Source organism: Limulus polyphemus, unplaced genomic scaffold (assembly GCF_000517525.1).
Source record: "Limulus polyphemus unplaced genomic scaffold, Limulus_polyphemus-2.1.2 Scaffold2374, whole genome shotgun sequence".
Taxonomy (NCBI): domain Eukaryota; kingdom Metazoa; phylum Arthropoda; class Merostomata; order Xiphosura; family Limulidae; genus Limulus; species Limulus polyphemus.
The window spans coordinates 56,688-68,619 of NW_013667984.1; the positions used below are offsets into that span (position 1 = coordinate 56,688).

General features: G+C 33.2%; 1 protein-coding gene across 3 annotated transcripts in view; it reads right to left on the reverse strand.

The window, feature by feature from the left end:
• The window catches only part of LOC106466758 (IQ motif and SEC7 domain-containing protein 1-like), a 139,268-nt gene that overhangs the window by 40,098 nt on the left and 87,238 nt on the right, over positions 1–11,932 (reverse strand). Inside the window, exon 1 of one of the 3 annotated variants that reach the window (XM_013927057.2) lies at positions 9,192–11,225. The exons of the other annotated variants lie outside the window; for them this stretch is intronic. Coding sequence (XP_013782511.1) covers positions 9,192–9,223 — 32 coding nt within the window. The 5' untranslated portion in view covers positions 9,224–11,225. Of the gene's footprint in view, positions 1–9,191; positions 11,226–11,932 lie in introns of those variants that run through there. 3 annotated transcript variants of the gene reach the window in all.

Below are 11,932 nucleotides of genomic sequence, written 5' to 3' on the forward strand. Positions count from 1 at the left end.
TGTTGATGTGATGGTGGTTTAATGCTTTTTTGTTTCAATGTAAATTTTGTTCCTACTAAACATTCCAATGTTTCAACTTATAAAAAGCATCATAAAATTTGTCTTAATTTTGCTTTTGAGAAGTTGGATTTGCTATATATATATATATAGATAGAGAGAGAGATTAAAAATTAGATAGATTATAAAGACCTTTTGTCCATAAGCAATTTAAACATGGACAATATAGGTTTCCAATGTTATTACACAAAGGGACACTATGAGCCAAAAAAAAGTCTATAAAATAACATATTATAGCAATGTTGTGAAGGTAAAGTATGACAAGAGGTAAATTCACTACCACAATGCTCACATAAAAACAGATCACCCATTTCCAGGAGAAAATAGTGAGTAAAAAAAAAAAAGATTATGGCCAAGGCTGAGTTTTGTCAGGACAACTAGATAGCTAGTTATTGATAGGAAAGATATGAAAAAGCTTATTTTAGTACTGCTTATCCCAGATAACCTAAAAACTGTCCCTGATGACATACTGGATGTCCAAATATGGAATAGCTAAAGGATTGATCTTATCATCAGATGCCAATTACACTGCTATCTTAACAAGCTTATTTCCTTGGTTTGTATATTAGCCAGAGCAAGTAAGATTGCATGCAGCTCAGCAATGAGCACAGAATATCTAAAGAGGTCCATGAGAGCAACAACAGAGTTATAGCAAATCATGGCACAATCTTCAGAATTATCTGCATTTGAGCCACTCATAAAAATTGGCATGAAAAGATGGCTCCAGAGGTGTTCAGTAAACAGAAATCAGTAATTCCAGTCAGGCGTATCCAACTTATTCTAGTGATTCAGAGATGCATTACAGTGGAGCACAATATACATTATGGAGGGATTTTAAAAAAGATATGGGCCTATTCTTCTGTATAAAAAAAATATTTTCATGAAAGTCGAGTGTTTATTTAAAAGAAAAAAATCGAAAGATAACGAATCTTTTAATCATTTAGAATACAGGGGAAGTAGTTTAACTCCTCGCTCTCATGAGACCATACTGAAGTAAAGAGTTGTATGAAGCTGTATGATACTTTCAGCTGTAATCTTTAAAATATTCAAAACAGTGTAGTAACGAAATTTTTTATCTGTGTTATTAAATTATTAATCTCCTGAAAGTCGCAGTGACAGTTTTTATCAGTAGATTTCATTTTGTACGAGCGAACTTCCGTATTTCTTCTATCTACCAATCTACCTATTCTCGTGAGTTTTCTATTAACACTTACTAAGTGTCCTGTGTATTACAGAATTCTCAAGAAAAGCTAACCCACTCTTCATAACCAGTTACCCACATAAAGAAATTACTACCAAAAACTTTCCACAACAGTTGAGCAGTCAAATAAGTAAATACAAGCCAAGATTTTAATCTTTTGATAATTATATACAAATCAGTAACTTTCAGAAATGTATGTAAAATATTCATATAACTATAGCGTTACTGTATTTAGAAACATCAAATATGTACATGTTAGCTTACACAACTGAAACAACGTAATTCACGTTAACAGACTAGTAAACTTGTTAAAATGCAGAAACCTATTTTCAAAAGAAGTAGTTTAGTAGTAAGTCTGATGGGCTTATAACGCTAAAAAATGGGTTTCGATACTCTTGGTGCACAGAGCACACATAGCCCTTTGTGTAACATTGTGCTTAACAGTACACAAAAAAATACTTTCAAAATTAATAATTCGTAGTCGCCTTACACAATTTTGTGTAACTTTTAAGCGAAAGTGCTCAAGTTAGATATACTTTATATTATTTATTTACAGACACACGCAAAATACCACTTGCGTGTACTACTACTACCCCAATGGGTGTGTTTGGATAACAAAATTCTCGACCACTACAGGGTTTCAGTACATTCATCTGTGCAACAAAAGCTTTTGTGGTTTCATCCAGTACAACAGAGTTATTTCCTGCCAGAGAGGAACAATGTCTCGTTCCTCTAACACTTTATCCTGATAGTTTCAGATATTTAAGAACTTGTAGTGCTTCAGCCATGAACAGGAAGGTTTGACTGGTTCTCTATAATATATGGATGTTGTAATATCCGTTCATTTCGCACAGGTACAAACGTAATAACCTATTTATTTATCTATATATTCATTCTTCCATTCATGTGTTATTCCTGAAATACAAAAGGTAAAAAAAAAAGTTTTCAAATATTTCAGAAAAAAACAACAGCAACTTAAGTTTTAATGCTAGCAAGACTGCACTAGAATAGGTTTACGGCTGCACGTATGATAGTTTTTAGTACTGGTGATTGATTATGCTTGCTTGTCAGTAAAACAGTGTAAACAAAAAGCTATAGCTAGGAAGCCAGTTGTCGTATGGTGATAACATTTTTATGCAGTTGATGATTATTAAAAAACAACAAATTTTGATTGCTAAAAAAATGATTAATATTGAAATCTCATACCGGATTAACTTCAAAAATGCAAAAACCAGATGGTTTCAATACTGATACCAATAGATGGCGGTAGGGTGAAAAAATTGAACATCTGTGTTATAAAACAACTTTAGACTGCATCTTATTGCCTTCTTTCGTATTATTTAGTTTATTGATGAAAATAATCTACTGCAGTACTTTTTATTTCGGCATACTTCTATAATAGGGACAATTAAGCAATAATTTGGGTTAAGCACGTGATACTTCGTAAACGCTAATAATGCAATATCTATTGATATTATATATATATATTATTACAAGTTACAGTTTTTATACTAAGTAAGATTTGTATTTAGAACAGGTACGACGTTTCGATCACTAGTGCGATCATTCTCAACTACACAAGTTTTAACGGTAAAGAACGAATCAGTATTTAAATCAGCTTTCAACAATCTAACAATTTGTTTTAATTCTAGAACTGATAGTGGTTACTATTACATGTACATATCAATCCGCGTGAATTGACGTATTATTTATTTATCGCTAAATAGAAAAAACAAAAAGTGAATATATAGATAGACATATATAACAACAAGAAAAAAGTATAGAGCATGTTATGCAAAATATGTGCATAATATTACGAATGTGTGTGGGGAAATAACGATCAAAGACAAAGAGATGTGCCTGGGTATTTGTTATTTGTGGGATTGTTTGATTTTATAAATAAAGTTTCTCTGGTTTTTCTTCTGTTAATGTCAGACCCACTGGACGACTATAAGAAAAATATTAATAATTCATTTTTGCATCATATATAGTGATAGTAAACATAAGTAGACAAAAATAACCCTTTTAGTACTGTGACATTCTGTTCAGAAAAATTGTGTTTGTTTTTATTCATATGCTCACGTCCTTGGAAAGGGGTTTTTTGGTGTTCTTTTAATCTGATCTTCAAGTTACGTCCTATTTCATCTATATAAAAGGCTGGGAAATTGTTACACTATATTTTGTAAGTGTTTCCTGGTTGGGTGGTTTTGTTATATAACTTTCTTAACGTGTTTGATTTTCATTCCAGGGGCGAAAACGAATGTAGGCGTTATGTTAAGGTTATATTTACGTGCTAATCTTTTTGAAATGTCTGATAGAGGTATTCTTATATTTTCTATGTATGTGATAGTGCAAGTGATTAGGTTTCCTTTGTTTTGTGGAGTGTTTGAGTTTATCTCTTAAACGACTTTTGTTTGTGTTTTTAAAATTTCTGTAACTACTTTAGTAGGAAACATGGAGTTAAATGCGCAACTTCTTTATCGATGTTTTCTGTGGTGTATATTGTGTATGCTAAATTTAGGAGGTTTTTTAGAGTGCCTAGCTTCTGGTGGATTACATGATCAGAAAACCAGTTTATGTAATTTCCACTGTATGTGTTTTCTCTATGAATTTTTAGTGGTGAAGCATTGGGAGGTTCGTGTGATGTTAACGTTTAAAAATATATGTTTGCTTTTTTCATTTTTCACTGTGAATTATATGTCTTTATGTAGTTTGTTTATGTGTTGGAGGAATTTTGTTTGTTCATCTGAACAAGTAAAGCCGCAAAAACGTCATCTACATATTTAAATAAACTCAAAACGAAACTATCTATTCACATTGCTTCAATAATTTTGAAATTGTTACTTGAAGGTCTAACAAATTTGTTGTTGTTTAGCACAAAGCAACACGATGGGCTATTTGTGCTGTGCACACCACGAGTATCGAAACCTGGTTTTTAGCAGTATCACCCCCTGAGCCACTGGGGCAATATTTTGAGCCTAATTACTATAGCGTAAAAATGGCATACACATACGTGTATAAAATATCGAACACGAACATAACTATAAGAAAAAGTATAAAAGATGATGATAAAACATATTTTTTATTGTTGTTTCCCCCCAAAAAGGAGACAGTAGAATTGTGCCCAACTTTAGTAAAACTCGTACAAGTTCCAACTGTTTAAGCCAAAATATACACAAGTTATTAAATCTACATATTTCCAGAAAGCAGGTTAAAAAGAACAAAAATTAAAGTTAAAAGTTTTGAATTAAAAACAAAAAAGTCTACTTTTTAGGGCTTAAAACTGTCTTAACCTAGATGTGTATATAAATCATAGACCACTCGATTAACAGGCTAGAAATGTCGAATTGTCACTGGAAACTTGTATGGCTAATAGAAAAAACAGGTGTCCGACTATTATCAAATCAGTTTGAAATAGAACAAATATTTGTTTGTCTAGCGAAAAGCTACCCAAAAAGGCTCTCTGTACTCTGTCCATCACGGAAAATAGAATCTCAGATTTTAGGGTTGTAAGTTCGTAAACTTACCACTGACCCACTGGAGGACCTTAAGAAAAATATTAATAATTTATTTTTTCAGCATATATGGTAGAAGTAAACATGAGTAAACAAAAATTATCTTTTTTTATAAAACAAAAATACTGTATTCAACCTTGAAGAAAACGTTATTAAAAGAAAATTAGAAAATATAAAAAGCATTTAATGACGTCATCCGTGGTCGTTTATGAAATTAGAGTGATTGTTTGTTTGTTTGTTTTGAATTTCGCACAAAGCTACACGAGGGCTATCTGCGCTAGTCGTCCCTAACTTAGCAGTGCAAGACTTGAGGGAAGGCAGCTAGTCATCACCACCCACAGCCAACTCTTGGGCTACTCTTTTACCAACGAATAATGGGATTGACTGTACATTATAACGCCCCCACGGCTGAAAGGGCTCGTATGTTTGGTGGGACAGAGATTCAAACCCGCAACCCTCAGCTTGCGAGTCGAGCGCCCTAACCACCTGGCCATGCCGGGCCCGAAATTAGAGTGAATCAGAAAACAAAATTTAGGGCGAGTTAAATTGACGTCGGGTTTACTACAGAGTATTATTCAGACGGTGGATTAACGATAACATATTAATCAAGAAACTTTTCATCAAATGAATCATTAAATTATTAATGCGAGGAGCAAAAAAAAAGTAATTTCTTTTATTTGCAAAGTTTTAGAATAGTAATAGTAATCCCCCAGTGACTAAGAGGGAAGTCTGGTTGGAGGATTATAAAGTTAAAAACGAGGTTTCGATACTCGTAGTAGGCACAGCACAGATATTCCAGGCGTAGCTTTACGCTTAACAACAAATCAAAAAAATAGTGTTCCCATCTTTATGCTCATTGCCTAACTTTTATCCCATTGACTGCTGATTCACCTGTTGAGTGCTGTATACAGTGTACGGCTCGCAAAAAATACATCGCGCATTTAAAGTAGCCGCAGTCAAAGGGTTAAATTCTAATGTTCAACGGATTTGTATTGTATTATTTTGCTTGTTCGATTAAATCTACACAATGGGCAATTTCCGCTGTGCCCATCGCAAGTATCGAAATCCGAATGTTAATGTTATAGGCCCTCAAGCTTACCGCTGAGTTACCAGAAGATTTGTAATATTAGTACTGCCGCTTCTGAATTTTGATTAATACAATATAATTCTACTCGCAGACACTGAAATCAATAAATCTACTTGTCTTAGGCTTATTATAGTATTATTATTATAATAGATTCGCAGATACCCGCAAAACATCTATAGTCAAATTAGTATCTTTATTTCAACAGTAGTTCTCTGAATACAGTATTCCAAGAATAATAAAAAATAATTATAATCACAGACACCGAAGTTCACTTGTCTTAGTCCTAACATTAGTTAAGCATTTATTACATACGACCTATATTCGACAAGAGATAAATTAACACTGTAACTTGTTTACGGTTATTGGTTTAGTTTAGTTAGGACTAAACTTTACCATACTTATAAATAAACGTATAATGTTATTATACGACCTAACGTTAGGCCTATCTAAAAACTGTGATAAGCCACAAAATGTCTACTAAAGTATATTTACATCCGTTGAAATGAAGTGCGCAGGCATTTTCAGAGCGGGCGGAAACTGAGTATTGTTATAATAGATAAGCAATACAAGCCACAAGCGTTTTACAGTTAAATAATAAAAGCATTCGAAATATTAGCAGTTGTTTTGCAGTTAAATACTAAAATTATGAGAAATACAGATCGCAAGTGTTTGAATAAACATAAATAAAAAACGAATTGGTTATATTACAATTAAGATGCACAAGCTTATATCATTTAGTCCATGTGAAATACTTGAAGTAAATCAGAAAGGATTAAAGATGTGTCATTTCATAATGAATCCAACATTTCACTAAGTCAAGCCTAATTTTTATATTACTGTTAATAACTTTGTTAGTGAATTCATTTCGTGCAGCTCAGGTTTTACGTTTGTTAAAAAAATACCTTTTTTAGTGCGTACGCTCATCACGCTAGAGGATGTGACGAGTGCAACTTATGTATAAATGAGACGTTGTTGATAAGCAAATTAAAAAAAAGGCTAAATGAGGCAGATTCAGCAACAAAACTATTAAGAATGGTGCAAAAATTAAATTTGATTTTAAAAGAGATAAAACCAGGGGCTTTGAGGTGGTAGTCCCACGTTACAGAAGACACACACGTAGTGCTGCAACTAACCCACTAGAGTCCACAACTAGAATGTTTGTTTGAAGTTAAGCATAAAGCTACACAATGGGCTATCTGTGCTCTGCCCACCACGGGTATCGAAATATTTGTTGATTTCTTAATTTAGAGGCTCCGTTGATTGAAGAGTTTTTTTTTATTATTATTAAAAACGTTGGTGATATAACAGAAAATAGCTTAATTCATAAACGATTTAAATTTAAAATTGAATCGATATTTTTACATTCATGATATATTTTAGGTACTTGGCTCTAGGTTAGGTGATCCCACACTACGTCTTTACTTTAGACCTATTATACCAACATTCACTACAATTATAAGGTTTCACGGCATCTCTCGTCACGGCCCCCTTGCATGGGCACAGTAATCGAACTATTCTATCTGGATGAATGCATTTTGGCTTTTATGATTCCTCTTATTTCGAGAAATCAAGCGTGACGTGACACACACTGGCTTTCATATAGGTTAGATATTTAGAAAGGAGACAAGACAGTATGCGAATTTTTGATAAGATACTGGGACGAGTTCCTGATAATATACTGGTGAAGAGTACAGAGTGTGAATTCTTAGTTATATAGTGGGGAGAAGTGGCGAAGGGGGAATACTTGATAAAATACTGGGGGAAGTGACAGAGTGTGAATAATTGATAATATATCTACGGAGTGAAAGGATGTTAATTCTTGACAATACATCAGTACTAAGCTCATCGATGTTATAACAGAGTTTTAGGTATTTCGTATTCAATACCACAAATGAAAAATTATTACACGTATGCACCGCGGATGATCTGAAATCTGAGATAAAAGCATATTACTAGAAGTCGCTGAGTGCTCACATATTTTTACCAACCGAAAAACTGTTTTGCCGAACTTTATCTTCACTTAGTAGTATAAAACTAAACTTTATAAAGTATCCAAAAGCAATTTTAAACCTTTTATCCAAACTTATTTTTCTTTCACGTATTAACATAACTTCTAAACCATTCTAACACATTTCAGAAAAAGGTGGGAAAGCAAAATTTGATGAATAAATAGACACTATGTGAGTCCTGGTGGAGGGCATTTTCCTAAAACATTGTAAAGAAGTTCTGAAAAAAAAATGCATCAATCAGAATCACAGTTTTAGAGTATGCATGTATTTCAAGCACATAACAAATGAACAATACAGGAAGAGGGCTGAATTCACTTAAAATCTGAGTATGAACGTTCTTTTGTTTCGATACTTACAGTAACAAATAATGCAAGCAACGTATAATCTGGGACAATCTGACAAATAATTGTTTTGGAGACACGCTTGACTGCATTTATTAGTCTTAACTGAACTTTAAGAGAGAATTATTAACTCTTGATTCTGGTTGAGAATCTACATTAAAACACACTACCAATGTCAGGTTTCCTCTACAGTCACTGCTGATTCGCTGAGTAATGTAGTACTTTTGTCAGTGCCAGTATTCTGTCATACTGCTGGGAATTTGGCACACAGTCAGAGAAGAAATTAATAAAAACATCATTTAAACACAAGCACATACGCAGATATTTTTTCCCTTGCCATACATATACACAAGCGCAAGAACAATTCTTTGAAACGCAGTACATTTCAACGAACTAAGAACTGCTACTCGACGTAACTCGTGCTTAGCTGGTTGTGTAAAGATGAATTAGCACTTCTCATCTTCTTGAAGATCCGCTTGTTTGTATGTTTTTTTACATCCTGATATAGAGATGAGATAAAGACTGGATTATAAATATAGGATTAAATATTAATTCAATTTGTTATAAGAATTTATTGAATGTTTTATTTAAGTCACAGGTGCCCACCAGTGGCTAGAAGCAAGTCGGAAGGCTTATAACGCTAAAAACCGGGTTTCGATACCGTGATGGGCACAGCACATATAGCCCATTGTATACCTTTGCGCTTAACAACAAAACAAATATTCACGGTTTCGTTTGTTTTTTTAGCTTTGTTATCAGTGTTCACTTTTTTTTCAGCAATAGTATAAAAACAAAATCTGTTACGAGAGTTTACTATCCTAAAAAATTATACTTTATCTCTGATTGGATATAACTGAAAACTTCCAGATAAAATATTAAACTGAAAATTACAGGTAAAACGCAATCGGTTACCACAAGTTAAGGTATTAAAATAAACCTGAAGTTTTTTTCTTTGAAATATTAAATAACTAAATAACTTGCCTGCAAACAAATCCACATACACAGAATAGCATATCCTTGGAGGAAAACTGTAATAACTGAACAAAAAATATTTAAATTGAAATTTCTTTTATGAAACAGGTATATAACTACTAGCAGAAAAACATTGTTAACTGCGAGAGACACATGTCACTTTGTATACGCTGTCATAACTTCCAAGCAATGCTTTCACCAACTAGACCTTCTACAATTGAAGTGAATAATACACTTGAAAACAGGAAATTGACGAATCGCCGCTCAAATAATTTATACAATTCAACCAATAGCAGAGTGGGTAAAAAACCTTGCAGTACGTGACATGAGCGAGATTTTATGAATGTATTACGTATCAAGTAATGAGTTTTTAAAATTCTTTAATTAAAAAAAAAGCACCAGGAACGGCATTGATTGCAGAGATTTTGTTAATAAGAAAGTAGTTATAGTTATAAATTGTCACCTTATATTTGATGTAGTAAACAGTTTGTACACAGTATTATTAACATAATTTCGCGGTTTGTCAGCAGTTTTATACACGCAAAAAGACTTAAGTAAAGGCAAGATTTGATATTTTGTAAGAGTAAGTTCCTTTCATTCTCAGCTGTAAGTTTTATGAGGGCCAAGAAAGTATATGTATTATCCTTTTAATGTTTTAGAATTCATAATCTCTCTAGTGTGTCCGATTTAAGCTCGTACTGTATTAATAAAGAGTTTTTATATAAGTTGAAGACAAGGTTAATATCCATTTCTAAGAGCGATTTACACATGATAATGTAGATATGCCACTAACGACATTACTGACACCTGGATATTTGATTCGAGATGAATTCCTGACCAATTGACAGTTCACTGTCGCAACTGATAAATTTATATTTCAAATATTATGTCACAGCCCGTTCAGTAAAAAGGGAATTCGTAAAGTAATATAGTTAAATGATGCAGAACGAAGGGGCACAACATTTCGAAGAAGGAACCTATTAATGTCTTCCACGGAAGCAGAAAAGCTCTTACAGTAATGCCTTTCACACCCCAAACCAATCTGGAGTAATTCTCGGTCATAAAATTAAAGCTGTGGTTACGAAGGAGGTATAGCAAGTCATTACAACGAAGGTGGGGATATTATCTGATGCAATTTTCCTAAAATAATAAACAGTGGGTTTAAGGCAACGAAGACTCGCAAACCAAAAGTTCGCAAGCTTCAAACCACGTCTCAAAAACAGCAGCTGTTCACATTGGAAAAATAACTAAACGGGGTCTTGGGAATCAATTTGCATGTACACTGCAGGGTATGCGGAAAGTTATCAAGACTTGTGTGGTTTAAAATTGACCTCACCGTCCTTTGCAAAAGCTTATTGTAATTAAAATCGAGGTGTCGGATAATAATGCGTAATCAATGCTACCATGGCGAGTACATTGACGAGAGCCAAACGAAAACCACAACCATGGTTGAAAAGAATTATGGCACGTGCCAACAAAGCTGCAGTGCAATTGGCTAAGACTTCTCACGTGGCTGAATTCTAGTCATCTTTCCTGTTTGCTGCAACTGTTTAATGCAGTTTTATTGACAATACTTCTAGTATCAGTAGTTAGATATACAGTTCAACTTTAATTTTTGATCATTATTTCAGTACTTTTTTCTTACTTTATGCGCTGTTGCAATAATCGAACAGGAAAAAAAAGGAGTATAAATTCATTATTTAAATTTATAGTGCATATTATTATACAAACTGTTTAAGTTTCTATCTTATTCACAACGTCAAGTAATTTGGGCAGTAAAAGTTTAACAAGACAAAGGAAAACTATTTGAAACGACCAGAACACGCGAAATAGGGTATGATTTTTGAAAATAAACGACGAACCTGTTTTAAATTAGGGCTTCCTTATGGAAATATCATTTTCCTTCACTGGCAAGGATAAATAGGCCCTTATGGAGATTATTTAGATTATCTTATACATGAATGCGTACCCGTTCTGGTGAAAAGGATAAGCCTAGCTCTATTCCCCCATCCCCCGTTATCCCTCCTCAAATATTAAAATTTCAAACGTAAATATGTTTGTAATATTATGTTCAATTTGCTTTAATGTAAATTTAATATATTCTTATGAATGTGATACTGTAATCACATTGATGTATGAAATATACTACAAACAAAATGCAATATTGTACTTTATAATGAATCAAAAGTGTAACGGATTTATTATTATATTTATTATTATATATTTATTTTAATATCGACGTTTGTTTAAATTTAATTTATATTTGGAAATATACATAAATTATACTGTTAAATATGTATTGTGGAACTCCCGCCTATTCTCTAAAGTTGTAGAAGATTCTCGAGTGTAAGAATCAACAATAAATGTGTGTACGTAAACGCCAGTGTAGCTTTGTATTGTTACATAATCTGAATTTTCGAGAAACTCTCCACACGCCTATAAGTATAACCAACGCGACGCGCCTAAAAAGAGTATCTATCATTAGTTTGCTATAGTCAGTGTGCTATAAACTTCGTAAGCTATAACTGTAATTAACGCTTTTTAATCGGGAACTTTAGATATATTGAACAGAAACATTTATCATTTAACTCCAGTGGATTCACATCGGACATTAGTACTTTTACGAAAACATTACATAATGTCACGTTGGAAAACTCGGCGCGTGTGTGGCTGGTGAATAACGAAGGACAAAGCTAGTTAACTTTCCGTTAAGCGAATCGTACCTACATCAACTCGTAATTAACTCGCTC